The following is a 19,163-nucleotide window of genomic DNA, read 5'->3' on the forward strand; positions in this document are numbered from 1 at the left end:
GATTAACCCTCCACCAGATCTTGCCCTTCTCTGCCCCATCTGTGAGGACACTTCCCTGTTCTCCTTCTCTGCGTTAACGTAGGGCGTTTCTCTAATAAAAACACGATCAACCTGACTGGTCATAACGGTATAATAATTCAGCCTTCAAAACCAGACATAAATACTTAAGAACATTCGTGATTCAAAGGCTTGGGAGAGCTTCTTTAAATTTGCTCCTTTTAATAAATGCATAAGTAAACCCTTATCGCGTGTTCATTTCTGGGAACAGGGTAAACTGAAGGATCTGAAACACTCTTCATGTCATCTGAGGCCAAGAGAAATGTTCCAGCCAGAGAAATTTATTTTAAAATAGAAACATACATTAAGCTTTAAAATAGTCAAATTTAAACAAAAAGGATAAAAGCCATTTGATCCCAGAGTCTACGGGGAATGGGTGTAAAGAGGCATTTGAATCACGTATGGAGCACTTACAGACACCCTGAAATGCAGATCTGCACCTCCCTGCCTCGGTGTCTGCGGGTAGGGGCACTGGGTGAGGCCCCTGCACCGAGCACCCAGCAGCCCAATGACCGAGACTGATGTCTGCACGTCGGGGGCACGTCGTGAGTGCTGCCAGCTCCTCTCAACACAGCGTAAGGGGGCTCAGGAGACGTAAGGGAAACGTTCGGATTTTGGCAATGCAGAAGATGTAATGTCCAAGGAATTCCACCAGAAGCGTCCAAAAACACTCAGTAGCCGACAGTCCAAGCTCTGCTGTGTGGCGGCAGCTGAAAGTGGCCCCAGCGGGGGGCTCAGTCTGTGTGGGGTTTCCGCTGGGGCTTCTCCTCGTAGGACTCCCCGAATTCGTTCACTCTGCTCTTATCCACAGGATAAAGCCTGCAACGACACCAAGACGCTCCTGGAGCTCCACCTTTCCTGAAGGGAGAACAGCTGTGCTCTCGATTTTCAATAACTAAGAATCGAATCATCTGAAGCTTACTGTGGGAGAGGCATTCCGGGGGTTCACCTTGTGCCCTCCTGCTGAGGTTTTATTTTTAATGGACAGGCCAGAGCTCTGCGCTCAGGACCGATCAGAGGCCTAGGACAGCTGTGCCAAAGCAGATGGGGTCTGGACACCCCCCAGGGGAGGCCCGCCCCAGGGGGCCCCATCCTCCTGATGCAGAGTGCAGCACAGGGGCCTGAGGCAGCGTCCTTTCCGCTCTGCCCGACATCGAGGAGGACGAGTGCTCGCGTCCTCCAAGGAGAGCTGTGCTTGCAGGCTACTCACACCCTTCAGGCAGAAGCAAGCCCTCCTACAGCCGGAGGCAGGGGGAGCCACCTCTTCCACGCCCCACCACTGGCGACCGGAACGCTCGTTTACACAAGAGAGGACCACCACCTGCAAATCGCCCCCTCCCCACAGGATGACCAGGCGCCTGGGCGATCCCACCCCTGGCGCACTCACCACCGCTGGTAGAGGTAAACGAGGAACACTACGTCGTCCCGGAAACACGCCAGCCGGTGGGAGGTGGGCATGGTGATGATGAAGGCAAAGACGTCGTCTATGAAGGTGTTGAATGCCTGCCGTGCGGGGTAGACGGGGGAGGTGAGAGGACGCCCGCCACGCTTCCCGGCCCAAGCCCCACCCCACCCCGTGTCAGCCATCCTCAGGGCAAGCGACGCTGGCGATAGAAAAAAGGCAAAAAACGAGGGCACGAAGGGCCCTGGATGCCCCGGGGCTCGGCCTCTCCCCAGGCTCCACATGGCAGGAAACCCAGAGAACCGCCCTGAAGACACGGGCTCGGAGCATACGGGCCCTTCTCAGGACGGGCTGTTTAACTTCAGAAAACCGAAGCACACGTTTTAACTCAGGTTCCCCTCGAAAACCGCATAGCACTAATTCAAGGCTGAGTCACGTGGACTCAACAAGCACTGGAAGGCCTCGTGTCCCAACTCCACCACGTGGGACTGGCCTCGATGTGCCAAGACAACCCTCAGGGCAGCCCAACCCGTGGGACCTCCGGGTGGACACGGATCCACCGCCCCAGGCGCCCAGCCGCTGGGTCTAGGGGCATCTGATTTTTGATGCACATTGCCAAGAAGTAATGTGATTTTTAACCCAAGGAAATGTCTCCTGTGGCTACGACGTCCGAGAAGCACGGTCTTGCAGCATCAGCACGGCTCCTGTTTTAAAGGAGACTCCCCCCATGCATCCACAGAAGCTCGGCCAGGCAGCACGCAGCGCTCACGTGGCCGAGCACTGACCTTGTAGGTGAAGGCCTTCCAGGGCAGGTGCGCCACTGACTTCATCTGGAGACAAGCAGACACGGTGCCGTCAGTGGTGGGTGGCAGGGACGTGGGCGAGCGTCGGGACAGGGACGCGGCCTTACCTTGTAGTTCACGAAGAGCTGGGGCAGCATGAAGAGGAAGCCAAACGCGTAGACCCCTGAGGAAGAGACACGGGCGTGGAGAGGAGCCAGCACACACGCCCTCTCCCCTGTGCACCCGGGGCACGAGGACTAACACCCAGACAGGCCCCGAAGCCAGTCTTTACATGCCGTGGCTTTCTGGCTGGCAAAGACTGACTCCATGGAGCAAATCCTCTGTATGAATCACTGTGACTCTCACCCAAAGCGGCAAGCGAGCGCTGGGGCAGTGAAGACGGGGCTCCTGCCCCACACAGCCCTGCCCTGGCAGCTGCGGCTTTTTGGGAATCACACCCACTGACCACGCAGCCAGGAGCCTGTCATGTCTGCTCCCCATAGACAGGCCCTGGCCCTTAACTGCCCACAGAGAGCCAGCACTGTAGCCAGGGCCAGCCTAGAAGAAGCGGCCACGCCCACCTAAGGCAGGAGGGGCGCTCCTCCGAGAAGCGGACCCCGGCCCATGCAGCGCACCACATACTGGGGTCTGGTGCTTTGGTCTGCTCCGAGGAATCCTGTGTCACGGCAGTGCTGTTACTGCTCGTGTTTAGAGAAAACAGGCTGCTCGGAGCTCCCCGTCTCGGGCAGCCCATGAGGGGTGCTCGAAGGCACACCAGGTGCCCTGGGGCCCAGGAAGCGGTGGGCAGGGCAGAGGGCCTCACGGGTGACCTCAAATCCCACTGGGTTACGAGCAGCAGCAATAAAAGGTTATAGCTGCTGTAAATGCTGTTGCTGAGTCGGGAAAACCCGGGACTCACCGTTGACGAAGCTGTTGATCAACCAGGAATACCAGCTGAAACGCAAGAGAGAACCGTCACTGGGGCAAGCCTGACTCCTGTTCATGGGTGTTGGTGTCACATTGACGGAAACGACTCTTCTGTGGAAACCCTCAGTGCCCGTGTGAGGTGTGGTGTCTGCAAACTGCAGCCTGGGGCCCTGGCTGGATTCCAGAGGCCGAGCCTGGCGCCCGGATGCTATGGCACCCGGCCAGTGTAGACCTGCACGGACAAGTTCTGAGGAACTCAGGCTACTTCATGCTGACAGATTTCTTCCTTCAGAACTTCCATTGAGATGCAAGAACGAAAGAGGCCCGTGCACAGCTCTCAGAGCCACGTCCTCACCTGTCTTCCCCCAGCCCCTCTGCAGCACCCGAACAGAGCAGCTGTGCTTCGTTCCGAACCTCGTCTCAAACACCAGTGTGGGGCTGGGGACCTCTCTCTATGTGCCCACTGCTCAGGAGAAAGGGACAAGGGGATACCGTGTGATGAGCCTCAGGCTGTCTTCAACTCTGAGCTCTGCTCCCACGAGCACTCTCGACCCCACGAGGATGGGTTGGGCCCTACTACTCTCTACGCTACAGGAGACAGAGGCCCAGAGCCGGCCTGGCCCCAAGCGCCGCAGCAGCAGGCCGGGCACGGTTTGCGGGCTGTCAGTAACCAAACGGGCCTTCCCGCTGACAGGCAGCAGGTGTGGAGTCTGGGCGCACCCACCTCTTGTACTTGATGTTCAGCAGCGAATAGATGGCGCCCCCGACACACAGAGGGTAGAGCAGGTATGAGAGGTACTTCATGGCCTGTGGGACAGACCACCCCGGTTAGCATCCCAGCATCCGACCCTGTAGGGTACTGCAGGGAGCTAACTCACAAGGGTGGAGACAGACAGACGGGCAAAAAGCCTATGATGTTTAGGGCCGTGAACTAGTCTGTGTGGTGCAGGAAAGGAGGGCACACGCCAGCACGCATTCGTCCAGACCACGGAACACGCAACAGCCAGAGCGGGGCCTGACGTGAACCATGGGCGTCAACAGTAACGTGTCAACACTGGCTCACGAAAGACAAACCAACCTACGACACAGCAAGGAATGGACGTATCGGGAGAAACCTGAGGATGCTCTCCTAGAACTGCGTGTCAGGACTGCCTTCCAGGAACGCAGTTACGTCACGCTGTCTATTCTGACTTGAACTTGACTGTGATCCCAACAAAGACTGGAAGGCAAACTGACGCCCACTCAACCACAACTAAAACCATCCCTGTCCAGGACATGTGATGAATCACCCTGGAAACCGCAGCTCCCACAGGATGGCCTTGGGACATGGGGCCCTCCTGGGGGTCACCACGGTCTTGGTGACAGAGCGAGCTCGCAGCAACCACAGTGAACCACAGGAGAAGGATCTCCTTGTGAAAAAGAAAGATGTCAGCTGACCACATGGGACGACACGGACATGGGGTTACCTGGAAGGACAGGGAACAGAGGGAAGCCCTCCCAGCCCTCCTTCCCAAGTCGGAAATCCAAGGAGACGTGGTCACCCGGCAGCTCAGCCCAAGGAGGTGCCACCAGCACGGCCTCTCCGCCATGAGCGGTCCAGGAGGGGCACCGTCTCCCAGGATGCCGGGCTGCGTTCCCTGCCTGCGCACACCCCCGTCGCCCCTGCTGCTCACCTGGGTGTCATACTCCTCAGTCTTCCTCTCAGATTCACTGTAAGTGCCGAACTGTTACAAAAGCAACACAACCACGTTAATTAACTGACCTAAGGCAGGTGTCTGAGCACGGCTCAGCTGTGGCTGAAGGAGCGACAGGCCATACACTGACCCACAGGAACCCCCCGCCCAGCAGCGCTCTGGCGACCCCAGGGTGAGTTTTTCTGGACTCTCCGTCAAGGCCTGTGGTCAGCATGACGGCACAGCTCTCTCCATCCTTCAGAGCCAGAGGGGCCCAGAGAGGACCTGATGGGCAGTGATTCTCCTTTCCTGGCCTGGACCTCGCGGGCCACACCGTGTGCTAGGTGTGGGGGACGCCACCCCGGTAATATGTGTTTCACTCTCCAGGGCTGCTTCGTCGTCCCAGTTCTGCTGGTTTTTGCAGTGAAACCACTTCTTTTGTACAGATACACTTTTCGCACAGCTCTTAAGCCAGGAAAGGTGGACTCGCTGGGGTAACTAAGGAGACAACACACTGCACCCCATCTGCTGAGTTTTCTGTCCTCCATCTGCTTAGACCTGGAAAGCCGAGCGTCATGAATGCCAAGGTTCTCAACTACAGTCCATCGAAGGAAGAAGAGTCAGCTTCACGGCCAGAAACCTCCAACTGGCGCCCATCCCAGCCCTGACCCGCCGGGAACTCGCCCACATCCAGTACCTGGGGACAAATGCCTCTCCAGAGCAGCAGCTGCTTGGGAATCTGGTGTGAACTGCAACCCGGCGGCATCACGCCCCTGAGGGAGCGCGTGGAGGCACAGCTGTGACACCCAGCCCACCAGACCCTCGTCCTGTGTCTGTTACAGGAGTGGGAAGTGACCACCAGGCCCATGATCAAGAAATCCCCATGTGAACCCAGAATTAGCCATGATCACAAAGCCAACACAGGACAGGCCACGGGGACTGCAGGGTTGCCACGGCGGGGACCAGCTCTGCCCGCCGCCCTCCGAGACGCCTGTGCGTTCCCACCTACTCAGGTGGCCAGCCATGGGATCAAGTGACAGTCACCCCCTCCCAGGGTCCCGCACCTGACTGGGGGCAACTAAAAGAGACACCGGCAGACATCTTGTGCGATGAGCGGCGGGCCGTCAAGAGAGGAAGGAAGTCCGTGCGGACAGGAGGGAGGGAGACAACAGTCCGCAGAGAAGAGGGGGCTGAGTCCTTACAGCACAGACGCTCACCTGGAACTGGGGCCTCAGGCCTCTCCAAACAACAGTCATCTTCAACGCTTTTTTCACTTTCCACAGCTGAGAGGAAAGAACCAGAAACTGACATTTACGATCCCGAGGCCGCGACCAAGGCAGGGCCGGAACTCACGACTGGACAGTGACCCACCACAGGGTCTGTAGGCTCAGGCCACGTCTCCACCCCTGGCCCCAGGCTGACTGCTCTGCCTCCCCTGCCGTTCTCACAGTTCACCGCAGGCACCCGGGGAGCTGGCTCGTGGCCTCCACACCAACCCAGTGAGCTTGTCGGCCACGTGGATGCTACAACCTCCCCTTGGCACCCACAAAACTGGCACTCGGCCTGGCCGTCCTCCTCTGGGCCCCGGCCCCTTCCCAGCTCACCTGCAGCTGGCTGGCTTACCCACCCCACCACCTCCAAAATCACCCCGTAGGCCCCAAGCTTCCGCCTCAAGTCCTGCCATTTCTGGGTCTCTCCGGGACCCACCCCCACTTGCCGCCTCACGGATGAAGGACTAGGACAACTGTCTTTGAGATCAGTTTCTACACTGTGGGTTGTGGCTACAAGAGGGTCCCCTGCCAGCGCTCCCCCTCGACGGGCAGTGCAAGCGCAGTCCCCGACGGGACAGTCACATGAGCGGCACCCGCAGGCAAGGAGGTAGGAATATGGCCACAGCTGAGGCTCATGGTCAGGGCGGCAGCACAGAGCCCGAGGAGGGCTGGGACTTGCAGAGCAGGGACACCCTGGCCTGCCACCCCCTCCACTGCTCTTGCATCCCAACCCCACCCCTGTCCTCAAGGCTTGGCCCCAAGCCCGCCTGCCCCACGGGCCGGTCCCAGGGCACCAAGCTTCTCGAGGCCACGTCGCATACTTCTGCTGCGTACAGAGTCCAGCACAGCACAGGCTGCGCTGGAGTTTATCCAACGTGTTAAAATATGCTCCGTGGACGGATGTGAGGAGCTGATGCTTTCTCCACAACAAGAAACGCAGAGCCATCAGAGGCCACCTTCCAGGCTCTGGCTTTGTTCAGAACCCACAGCCACTGCACCCTTTCCCTGCCTGCACATCACTCCTTAGGCAGGGACGCAGGGTCTGACTGCACTGGGCGCTCGGGCCCAGGGACTGGACAACTCACACCACCGCCCAGAGGGACAATTCAACTCACCTCGATGGCGGCTCCGATGCCCGCTGGGACCAGCACCAGCAGGCTCGTCTGCTCGTCCAGCAGGAACAGGAAGATGACGACCGTGCTGAAGCAGCGCCAGAGCACTGGGGATGGGAGCGGGGTGGGCCGTGATGAGAGGGGCTGGCCGCCCCCACTCCTCACACACATGCCCACACGTGTGCAGCCCCCCAAGGACACGCACTCAGCTCTCCACGTGCACGCACACAGAGCTTCAAGTGTTTCTCCCCCTGCATCCATTAAAAAATAGACCACGCGGGGCTATGGAAAACGTTTTAAAAGGACCATGAAAGGCTACAGGACGGAACAGAAGGAAACCTCAGCTCTGTAAACATGAGTGTAACTGCAAACAGACAAACGCACAGAAAACACACCGAGAAACGGGCTCCTGACTGGGATCATGAAGACTTGCTCCCCTGTACTCTGACTCCATGCTCTCCTGTTTTTACACCAGTTCTGTGATAACGTGTCTATCTTTTAGAAGCTGTGCTTTTTCCTTTAAGCTGTACTTTAGAAGACACTGCATGGAGTGAGTGTCCTGCCTATGTGGGAGCTCGTCAGGGGTGCGGGCCCCAGCGGGGAGGACGCCTGCTGCCTTCCCTAGGCACAGACTCGGGGACCCACAAACCCTGCTCAGGGCCATAGCCGTCTGCTGCCCCGTAAGACCCTGAAAAGGCGAGGGGAGGGGGCAGGAGAACCCAGCAGGGGGCCCCATCCTCCCCCAGGAAAGCAGAGGGCAGGACAGTGGAACTTGAGACACGGATGACATCGGGGGCCACCCAAGCAGCCAGACCACCCACATGGGTGTGTCATTTCCACGGGAGGAAAAGAACTGCCTCTTGTTGGAGACACTCGCTTGGCAGCCAAACCTGACCCCTGACCGACAGAGACGGGCACTGAGGACCCGCATCCACGTCATTGCCGAGGCGGCCTGGCTGTGGGGCCTCCATGGCCCTGTGCTCCACCACATTCACCACAGCCTTGGAGACAGCGCCCTCCCCGGTTGTCACGAGCATGGTCAAGGCCTCTCCTGAGCAAGGGCAGGGGATGAGGCCTGCAACTAGCCTTTCTCGCAGACCTGCGTCGACGTCAGCTCTCACAGTGAACTGCAGCCGGCCTTACCAACAGCGGCGTACGCTACGGGAGTGGGGCAGAAGTCGGAGCACGTCTACCTGCTTTGGTGGACATTCCAATCATGCTCTTCTTTTTCTTCCAGAAGCTGATGTCGTTTTTAAACGCCAGGAAATCAAAAAGCAGCTGAAAAAGCAGCAGCAAGGACAGCCGTCAGCATCGCAGCTGTCCCGTCACTTGTGTGCTCCGTGAGACGCAGGTGTGCACCGGGCCCAGATGGCAAGGACACACCAAGACGGCCCCCAAGTGTCCTGAAATCCCCTGGCCACGCGTCTCATCTACCACCGTGGGCTTCACAGGGGCCGCGTCTACTGCGAGCATCTCTGACTCCACTCATGTGTGGGGGGCCCGCAGGGACCTCTGAAAGCTTCCCCCCATCCCTGTGCCGCCAGTGAGCGCACAGTGTGCCCGCTGCCTCAGAAGTGCACGGGCTCGTCCTGACACGCTGACCTGTTGATGACAACTGCTGTTTCCTAGCACGGTTTTGGAAAGCTTTAGCTTGACTGGCGGCCAGTCCCCAGGCTCTGCGCACCAGCTGCAGCACTGCTCCCTCGGCCCACATCATCCCATCTGGACCCCGAGTGCAGCACAGCTGCCCCGTGGGGACGGCCTTCTCCTGCCAGCCTTGAGACTCCATATTCAGAGAGGGATTCCACACACAGGGCTGGATTTTTTAACATTAAAATTGCCATTCTAGAATTTATACAATGAAGTACTTATTTTGCAAAGTCATTCATTAATCTCTCTGATTCTGGATCTCTTTTCAAAATGGCCTCCACAACCAGCAGAAAAGCCCCAAGACCTTACGGTGGCCAGTGCCCCGAGGTCCAGATGCCGTAGGCCCCCTCTTCTGAGCTGGGTGAGAGGCCCCAGGATGACGGCCTGCCAATTCTCAGGCCTGCTGGCCACCACGGGGCCGTCAAGGTGGGCAGTGCCACCCGAGTCCCCCAGGTGAGGACGGCTGGTGCCCGAGGAGCTGCCCACACCCACCATGACCGATCACCGACGAGAATGCAGTGACCCACTCACGTGAAATGCTGCAACAAAGAAGGTCAACGCTAAGAAATACAAGTTGGTATCAACGAAAATCCCTTTCACTTCATCAGCATCTTTCTCTGAAAATCCTGAAAAGGCAAAAAAACACAATGTGAAATGGGCGGGTGGACCTGACTTGAAGTCGGAGTGGCTGCTGGAGGCAGGACTTGGTCTCGTCAGCAGCAAAGGGCGGCAACCCAAATGGTGCTGTTTCAAATACCACAATCCGAACAAACCAAATGTTCAGGTAACCAACAAGGACGCTTTCAAGCTCAGAAAACGGAGACGAGACACTGGTGACCCTTGACTGGAATGATGAGCAGGAGCCCGCACTGGGAGGCGCAGAGGCTCCTGGAGTCTGCATAAAGCTATCTGGACTCAGAGCTCCAGGATGGCTCCGTCCAGCAGGCTCCGGGCCAGCCCGCAGGGCAGCCTCACCGAACTGCTGCAGGGAAAACACGGCATCCTGCATGTGGATCCAGAAGCGCAGCCGCCCCAGCGAGATCTTGTCGTAGGACACGGTGAGAGGCAGCTCGGTGGTGGAGCGGTTTATGACCTGCGGGGGAGGACGGCACCGTGAGAGCCCAGCCGCAGCCCTCTGCCCAGGGACTCCTGCCCCCGAGCCACGAGCCCTGGGCCACACTGCACTGGAGGGGAGCACAGCTCTTTCTGCAAGCTTCACGCCAACCACGCCCGTGCACAGCAGAGGCGGAGCTTCAGAGCCGGGGCCCATGTGGCCACCGTCTGCTCTAGATGCCCGTACCAGGTGTCGGGCCGTAGGGTCAGACCCGGGTCTGAGTTTCCCAACGTCCCTCCTCCTCCTCCCGCCCCTCTCTCGGGGCTCTGGTGCCCACGACGCTGTCCTCTCAGAACCGGGCCCCCCTCCGCAAAGTGCTCACAGCATTTCCTGACGGCACACTCACCCTCCTACATGTCTCTCGTGACCACAGCCCCGTGAGCTGGCCCTCCCTCTACCTCCTTCCTCAGCAGGAGCGGCTCCACCAGCGTGTGCGAGGGACCCGCTCGCGCAGCTGTGCCGAGCACAGGCCTGAGGGAGCCTCAGCACCCCACCCGAAAGGGCTGGAACGTGTGGGAGGCACATGCAGCCCAGCCACACACACGGTCGAGTGCTCCCGGAGAGGGTGAAGTACGGAGCGCGGGCAGGCGTCACCCTCATCTGGGGGACAGCAGAAAGCTTCAGGGAGAGGCCAAACTTGAGCCGGGCTCATGAGGAAGCACAGAATAGGGGGGAGGGCCGCCTCAGGAAGGACGGCGTGGTCACGGCGTCCTGCGCACACGCGGCCCTCAGTACTGTGGGCCATGGTGGCCAGGTCCCAAGACGCCCTGCGGGGAGGCCCCCGGCAGCACACGGGGCAGTGACCCCCTCACTCCCAAGGGTCACGGACACAGGACTGCCACATTCCACTACACCGAGTGAGGGCTGTGCCTTCAGACCCACTGGACCTAACTCACTCACCACGACCCTTCAGTGAACGTGGCTGACGTTGTAAGCCCGGCAACCAGAACGTGCCCAGATCAACTAACAACAGGCCCAGGTGTCGGGTCACCCCATGCAGGGCACCGGCCTCAGGGCAGGTGGGCGGCAGACCAGGCCCATCCCACGGCAGGGCCGCTGTCTAGGCCCCGGCAAGTGGGCAGTGGCCCATCACCCCAGCAGGCTTGGTGGTTGTCCACAGACAGCTCCGAGCCAGACAAACCGTTAGGGACACAGAGGGGATCTGGGAAAAGCTAGCTGCCTGTACGCGAGATTCTGTGTCTGTGGACAATGGCACCCTTGACCGTCAGGCCTTTCACTAAACCATGGAACACGGGGTCACTAAACCCACGTGACAGGGAACAGGCAGGTGCTCTGAAAACGCTGCCCCGGAACCTCCAGCGGCCCCACCACACCCTCCTCACCACTTCCTAAGGCCCTGCGAGAAGCCAGCACTGGGGCTTTACCCACAGCAACCACGGCGGCATCAAGGGCTACAAAGCACCGTCTGTGCGGCTCAGCAGAGCCGGGCATGGCCGAAGGTTTGCACGCAACACCATGCACCCTCCAGAAAACACCAGGAAGGGACTGTAACTGCCCGCCCTGGCCTGCAGGCCACGCAGGTGCAGTCGGCACCCAGAAAGTGCAGGGCCCTGTGTCTCAGGGACCCCATGGGGCCCCAGTGAACCGCGGTGCAGTGACGGTCAATCCTGGGTGTCTCGGCCAGCAGGAGGCAGGAGAGCGGGGCCGGGGGCCCGGCGAGCCACGTGTGCTGTCCAGGCCTCTGCTTTCTCGTCTGTGACATGGAAAGCGCCCACTTCAGAAACGCTGGAAATGGTAAGGGGAGAAGACGTGGCTCGGCTCCTGGTGAATGCTCACAAATGAGCGGCAGCACAGGGCAGTTAATCCAGCTCTGCTCAGGTCACCCGTGACCCGAAAAAGCCCCCGTGAAACAAGGACAGCAGTGACACCTCCACAGGACCAGCTCCGGGACTTTCAATGTCTGTCCCGTGCTCGGCACAGTGCCTGGCACATGGCAAGTGATGTGGGACGTCAACCATCATGACCACTGTTGGCCGAAGGCTGGCGGATCTCATTCACCCTCCAACCCACCCTGAGAGAGGGGGCACCATCGTTGCCCCAGAGGACAGGGCGCCAGAGCTCCTGTCCACCCGCGTGCCTCAGCCGGGCCCTTGGACCGCCCTGGGCAGCCATGGGCTCCAAGGCGGGTGGCGATACTACACAGGGCCAGCCCTGGAGGAAGCAGCTTGCTCAAGACACTTTCTGAATCAGTCTGTGCCTTCGAGTCAGAAACCTCAGGTTCAATGGAGCAGCATTCACAAGCAGTTTCGAACAACACGAGGCCTTTCCACGGGCTCCTCACGCCCACCATCCAGTTAGCAAAAGATCTTTCCAGAGCCTTTCACAGCGAGGGTGTGAGGCCTTGGGGAGGGAGCGGCTCGTAGGGACCCCACCGCCAGCCAGCAGCAAGCCCAGAGCACGCCCACGCCAAGTGAGAAACACGCGCACCAGTGACCACAGCAGGGCCGGCGCAGCCACACGCGAGGTCTCGGGAGTCCAGAAGGAGCAACACTCACCATGAGGTCCTTCACCCGATTGCTGAGCTGGTCGATGAACAGGATGGGCAGGTAGTGCACGGTCTTCCCCAGCTGGATCCTGAGGGTCAAAGCACAGCTGTCAACGTCAACGTGAACTGTTGCCTTCAGAGGACTGAATGCAGCACAGAGACACGGCATTTATACCAGAGAAATCCCACCAGTGCCTTCAGTAGCTTTTGGTCACAATAGTCCCAGCACCTGCCTTCCCGATGCAAGCAGAGGGGTCTTCCCTGACAGTCACAGCCACGGGTGGGAAACCCCCAGGGGCCACCAGGAGGAGATGGGAAATAAACGGGGACCCGGCCACATGTGGAACCCATCCAGGCTGCAGAAAGAGACGGGCCCGTCCGTGCACTGATGTGGCGTAGTCAGTGATGCAGTGAGAACAGAAATAAAAACCCATCTACCTTTGACACCTGGGAGGGGCCAGGGGTCGGAGAATGGGAGTGAGGTGCTTTTCACCCAATGACCTCTCTGTACCTTTTACACTTTGAACTATGTGACTGTATTACATATTCAAAAACAAGATTAAAATTTTAAAAAGGCAAAAACGCTCATGATAATACCCCAAGAACCACTGAAAAGTGAAGAAGGAAAACAATTCTCATCACAGCCACTTCTAGGTGCCACCTGATGATCTAGTCGGAGATCTTAACAGGGGAGAATCTTCAAGTAGGGAGATGCAGGATAACCTACTTTGAAGTAATTTCAATAGTTATGCTTAACTAATGACGACAAGGGAGAGTAACGTAACTATTTAAAAATTGATTTTCAAGAAAATGTAAAATGAACAAATCATGAGGTTCCTAACAAAGGTAATCAGTATGCAGACGGGACAAAAACCTCCCGGGGTGCAGAGGGACACGGTCTCATCAGTGCCTTCCACCTTCTCTCCAGTGGACACCCCTGCCAAGAGCAGAGGGCAAGAGGACTCCCTCCCCTGTCTTTCTTTCCCCTTCCCAAGCTCTGCTGCAACCTTGATGAGCAAGACCTCCAGGAGAGGAGGGTGAGGCTGGGCGTGCTCCAGGCAGCCTTCTCGCCCTCTGGGCTCTCATCACAGGGACGGCTCAAGGATGCTAGTGTGGCCTACCCGTTTTTGGATTCTGGTCAGCCACCATCCCAGGGGGCTTCCTCCACCCCCAACACCCCCGGGTCACCCCCTCTGCTGTCAGCTCAGGGAGTAAACGAGCGATGCTCGGGGCCGGGCAGGTACCCGTGTCCTGCGGCGCCACCCCCACAGTGCTGGTCCTCAGCTCACCCTCAGCCCAGCGGCACTTACATCTTCATGTACCGATGCACGTCAGCGGGCAGGGAGGACCCATCGAAGATGAAGTCATCCACCATCACGTTCAGTGTTAGCCTTGGTCTCCAGTGAGAAATGGGCTCATCCAGGGCACTTGTCGGCTTCTTCTCCGCTTCGATCTGCTGCTAAATGAGAGAAGTGACTTGGCAGGAGAAGAGGAACCTGGGGTGGGATGCCGTGCCTGAGAGGGTCCGAGGCAGCAGGGCGGTCGGCACCTTCACCTGGGAACAGCCCACGTGCCGAGACAGCACAGCTGGGAAGCAGAGCCTGCAGGGCATGTGGGGCCCACGGCTGCCAGTTCCTCCAGACCCTGCACCCTCACTTGCTTCTCTCAACAGAAGCCAGAGATTGCAATATGTGGTCCTGGATCTCAGTGACTCCTGCTTTGGGTCCTCAGCCTAAGCAGGCCCACTTCTCAGATCTGAGAAGGGCGAGGCCCTGGGACATTTGCAGGAGGCCTAGCCAATCAGGAGCTAACAGCCCCGTGGTGTGTAAGGAGACTGCTTCTACACCAGGTACGTCAAGTTGTCTGGAAGGAAACGTGTCAACAACTGGGCATCAATCCTAAACACAACTAAATTCAGAAAGAAACTGACTGGTGGGAAAATCTTTATTTCAGATCTAATTGATAAATTCTATGAACCAGTGCCATCATTTATCTGTAAAGACACAGTGTAGCTATAATAATTTATAATAAAAATGGTTTCCCGAGTCACAGCAACAGCTAACCTTTACTTGGCATCTGTATGTTCCAGGGACTCCTCCACACCCTTTACACCCCCCGCCTCCCTGATGCCCTAGGAAGGCCTTCGAGGCAGTGCCATGCTGTCCCCAGGGAAGGGAGAAGAGGGGTCTTCCCAAGGACACAACACACATGGCAGTGTCAGACTTCCAGGAAAGCAGCTGCCTCCTGTCTGTCAGTCACCCCACCTTCCATTCAACACAGACCTGAGGGGCAGAACCCGTCTGTTCCATCCACAGCTTCATGAGTGACCACTCAGGTGATTTCCAGAGTTTCTTTGTACCACAGTTTTATACGATGCACAAGTATAATCTGTACACGTGCCTATTTCATAATCTTGAAATAAACTCTTAGACTAAACACTCAAGAGTTGTCCCATCTGTCCTACACACAGTGCAGCGAGTCTCCCAACTCTATGTGACAACGCAGCTGAGCTCTGCAGCAGGGGCCGTCCCGCACCCCACAGGGGTGCACACGCTCTAGGCGTTGAGAAGGACCATAGCCTGAGTAGGAATCTGGGTAAAGAACGTCAATGGGTTACTTTAATTGCACATCACTAATCTGATGTAACGTTTCTCTGCAAACCCACAGGCAATTATTCAGCTGAAACATAGATATGTATGCCAATAACTACAAATCACTTTATCTTCCAGCAGCCACTCCACCCCAGACGCAGGCTGCATGTGCAGGGACACGCACGTGTGAATTCCAAGGGGAGAGCGCAGGCATCCTTCGGCTGCTAACCTGACGAGACACTCACCTGTGTAGCCGACTCCCCCGTGAGCAGATTGACCTCTTCCGGCTTGGGGACCATGTAGGTGGTCAGAGGGCTCACCAGGTGCACCTGCTTCCCGTCGTGCCATGGCAGCACGCCCGCGTGATGGAGGAAGATGTAGGCATACAGCGTGCCGTTGTTCCTGGTTTTCTTTGGTACAGAGACATTAACTGTCCTAAAGCAGAACAGATGACAACTTCAACCACTTCGTGTTGTATGCAGATACACGCACCTGAGACCACTCGACATCTTTATACACTACGCTGTTTCAAACTAATTTCAGCTTTAGAAGCACTAAAAGTGAAACCCACCTGCCTCGACTTTCCTGAAGCCCTGAGTGCAGATGTTTACAGAACTTGCCCTAAAAGCATGGCAGCTACCCTGAAAGCTGAAAGCCTGAGTTTCCTGTCTCCACTTCACAGTCACTCACCGAGGTCACAGGCTGAAGTGGCCCGGCAGGCAGTGGCTGCCCCAAGTGCGCGGGCTTCCCTTGCCCACAGCACTGCCTCCCGAAGCTCTCCGAGGGGGCGGGCTGGATAGAGGATGCTTAGTCCAGCCCAGTGTCACACATTCCATGACTGTCATCTGATACCTCCCAGACAGTGCAGAGGGAAAAGGCAGACTCTTGATAAACAAATCGTTTCTTAAATTATACTTGCTGAGATCTTAAAACTAAAACCACACATTGCATATAACTTTAAAGCTGCTTCCATTAGGGAGAAACAAGTTGTTTGCCATGGGAACCATGGCAACCATAAGCTGTCTGTTCCCCACTACAGTGTCTCCACCCCTAGACCCGCTCGTCTGGAAACTCCCCGCGGCCGTGTATCCCATGGCCACCAGAGGCTGGTGTCAGCTACTTCCTAAGTGACAACGCCATCTCTACCTTCAAGAACAACAAATGTTTCACTGTGTATGCATCACACACGTCCACATTTAAAATGCTCCACCATCCAAGACAGCAGGGCACGCCGCCTGCTTCATAATAAGAACCTTACTACAGACAGAACGCTAACTTCCAAACCATCTCAAGATTATTAACGTCTACCCCATCACTGGCACTTTGTCCCACAGCGATACCTTTCAAATTTGGACTCCACATCAAAGTCCTCCACGTTCAAGACCAGATCCACGTTGTTCTCCGCACCGAGGTTGGACCGGGTGGTAGTGTACACACTTAGCTGAAAAGGACGTCAAGAAAGTTAGCTCCCCAGGCCCCTGGCAGAGAACACAGGTCAGACAGCTATACTGAGGGAGGACCATCTGACCAGCCGCCCGGCAGAGGCTTCCTTTCACTCCAGAGGGACAGAACTCCGACCGGTGGAAGGACGGCCGCCTGCCGTGTCCGCTGCACAGACACAATGTGCTAACGTGTGCATCCACCGGATCGGCAGGGCGGGGGACACGGACCCCGGATGGCCGGGCCCCAGCCCGGGCCGTCTGGGGCCACCGTGCAGGCCGGGTCTTTAGGGTACGACCCCCAGGTCAGGGACCAGGCCAGCAGCCTCCAGCCGGCCCCGGGTGGGCTCAGGAGAGAAGGGCCCTGAGGTCAGCACTCAGGTGCCAGGGCCCTCAGCCCCGCCGTGCCGGGATCCCCGAGCCCCCACCCCCGCGCTCACCTGCAGCTTGGGCCTCCGCGCCAGGTAGGGCAGGATGCAGTTGCCGTGGCCGGCGCACGGGCGGGTGTAGACGATGCCGTACATGACCCAGCAGGTGTGCACCACGTACACCACGAACACGCCTACCACCAGGCTGGTGAAGGAGCTGCGGCCGCTCCACATGGCGCCCGCCCGCCGCCCCCGCCTCGCCGCCGCGGGCCCCGCCGTCCCCAGCCGCCGCTCCGGCCGCGCAGCTCACGCGAGAGCCGCCACGCGCCGCCGCCGCGAGGGAACGAACGCGCCGCGCGCCCCGGGCCGCCAGCCGCCCCGCATGCTCCCGCCGCCGCCGAGCTGTCGCCGCGGGATTCGCCGGCCCGCCGCGGCTTCCGGGTCCGCTGCCCTGCCGGAAATGCGCGCGCCGCGCGGCCCCCTGGGAAGCGTAGTCCCGTGGTCGCCGCGCACACACGCTCGCGACGGGAGCGCGGCGGCGGAGTGACGTCACCCGCCAGCGCCGGGCTCCCGGCATGCCCCGCGGGGTCCTGGCGCTCCGGCTTCGGCGGGTATGGGAGGGCCGAGTGGGCGGGGGGCGTCCAGAGCGCCCCCCTGGAGCAGCAGGTCCCCCGGGCGCCCCCCGAGGGCGCGCCGTGCCCAAGCCCCCGCAGCCCGCGCACCGACGAGGAGGTGGACGCCAGCCTTCGCGGAGCCTGCCGGGGGGACGCCGGGCTCCGCGCTGTCGGGGCCCTTCAGGTCTGGGGGGCGTCACATACAAGTCAGAGAGGGGACATGGTCCGTAGGGTCACAGAAGCGAGGCCCTGGTGTCGTGTGGCGGCGGCGGTTTCACGGTCAAGTCCTGAGAAAGGAGGCATCCCCGGGATGCAGGGGCGAGGCCCGGCGCTGGACGGGCCGGGCAGTGCGGCCGCGGGGCTCGCGTGCACCGCTGCCCCGGTGCTGCCCGCGGCGGGGAGGGGCGCCATGTCCCGCGTCGCCTGCGCAGCTGGGCCCTGCGTCTGCGGGGGCCAGACACCCGCCCCGGCTGCGGGAGCCCCAGCGGGCGGGCCCGGGAAGGCTGCGGATCCCGCAGCTCCGGGCGCGGCTTCACACCCCTCTCCTCGCTCGCAGACCGAGTTCTGATCCACTTTGAATTCCGTCCCAGGTGCAGATATTGCCCAGCAGGGACAGGAGCCATCGCGCAAAGCCCGGTGTCCGGCTGCTGGTGCAACTGGGAACTAGAAGAAGGCTTTGCAGGGCTTTCTGGAAGGTCAGATACAAACCCCCTGATAGGCAGGGACTTGGGACCAGCCGGACCTCCAGACTGCAGGTCACTCCCAAGTGTCTGCCATCGGACCTGTCCGATGCTTGGCCCTCCTGGCCGGGACACGGCTCCCACGGGATTTTGTTTCCCACCCAAGAAAATTATTCCGCCGTTGGAAAGTTACCTGTAACAGCTCCCGTGTGTGTGAGCAGCCCTCCTGGTGCCGGCGAGGTGATATTTGGAGAACTTACTGTTGAATGTGGGCGTCTGGTTAGGGGCCCTCGAGTGCTAACCGTCTTCCTCCGGAGTGGGATGCAGTTCATTCTCAGAGTCCCTCAGACGTTTGTGCTGGCTGAGATCAGAACTCACGGATGCGCGTATCCATACGAAGACTGTGCACAGAGCCCGGCGCTCCGTTTCCTAATGGGGAGGGGGGCACCATCCAGGGCCTCGGGGAGCCGGCATGCTTTCTCCTGTGGGCCACCCTCTGCCCGCCCTCTCCCCAACGGCCTTTCCCTACTTCACTTGTGGTAAGCCCCAAGCCGAAGGGACTCGGTATGATCCGAGTTTTTTACTTTATTTTTTGGCTCCAAGAACTACTCACCAGCACCTCTGAGGCTGAATAACTGTTGGCTGCTCTGGATGCGCCGTGGGACTGGGTTCCCAGGAGCAGGGGCTGCTGTCAGAGGGGAAGAAAGAACCTCAGTTCTCTCCGAGCAGCATGCTTGCAAAAGACAAGGGGAATGATGATGATTCTCCCAGTCATTATTTTATATCCGCTTGGAAGGATATCCTAGTTGTTAGCGCTAGCCTTTTTTTCCCTTTTAAATCAAGGTTACTGCTGTATAATTTACACAAAGATTCCAAGTGTGCTTTTCTGTGAGTTTGGACAAATGTCTTCACCCATGAACCCCTGTTACCAGATGGAGAACATTTCTGTCACTTCAGAAGACTCCTTCTTGCCCCTT

At 58.7% G+C, this 19,163-nt stretch overlaps 1 protein-coding gene across 2 annotated transcripts; it reads right to left on the reverse strand.

Moving 5' to 3' along the window:
* Window positions 1–318: 318 nt before the first annotated feature.
* Window positions 319–17,261, reverse strand: CLPTM1L (CLPTM1 like). Of its 2 annotated transcripts, none has more exons than XM_087443096.1 (17): window positions 16,965–17,261; window positions 16,426–16,526; window positions 15,331–15,520; window positions 13,805–13,953; window positions 12,505–12,583; window positions 9,850–9,967; window positions 9,406–9,500; window positions 8,418–8,502; window positions 7,228–7,331; window positions 6,059–6,124; window positions 4,842–4,892; window positions 3,893–3,975; window positions 3,161–3,195; window positions 2,370–2,425; window positions 2,245–2,289; window positions 1,445–1,560; window positions 319–876 (listed from the first exon to the last, which is right to left on the reverse strand). In XM_087443096.1, exons 1-17 carry the CDS (start codon window positions 17,124–17,126, stop codon window positions 792–794), a joined length of 1,620 nt encoding a protein of 539 aa, XP_087299222.1. In that variant the 5' UTR covers window positions 17,127–17,261; the 3' UTR covers window positions 319–791. The 2 variants fall into 2 exon arrangements, with proteins under 2 accessions (XP_087299222.1, XP_004440095.1); XM_004440038.3 differs by having other exon boundaries at window positions 13,805–13,950; window positions 16,965–17,259.
* Between the last annotated feature and the right edge of the window lie 1,902 nt (window positions 17,262–19,163).

Source organism: Ceratotherium simum, chromosome 18 (assembly GCF_057802395.1).
Source record: "Ceratotherium simum simum isolate JZ-2026a chromosome 18, ASM5780239v1, whole genome shotgun sequence".
NCBI lineage: Eukaryota > Metazoa > Chordata > Mammalia > Perissodactyla > Rhinocerotidae > Ceratotherium > Ceratotherium simum.

Bases quoted from the DNA above. Each gene is read 5' to 3' on its own strand.
- CLPTM1L (XM_087443096.1), bottom strand. From the start codon at position 17,126: ATGTGGAGCGGCCGCAGCTCCTTCACCAGCCTGGTGGTAGGCGTGTTC. The intron at 3,976-4,841 runs GTGAGCAGCAGG...TCTGTCCCACAG, and splicing joins CTGAGGAGTATGACACCCAG to GCCATGAAGTACCTCTCATA. The intron at 1,561-2,244 runs GTCAGTGCTCGG...CCCGCACGGCAG, and splicing joins GGAAGGCCTTCACCTACAAG to GCATTCAACACCTTCATAGA.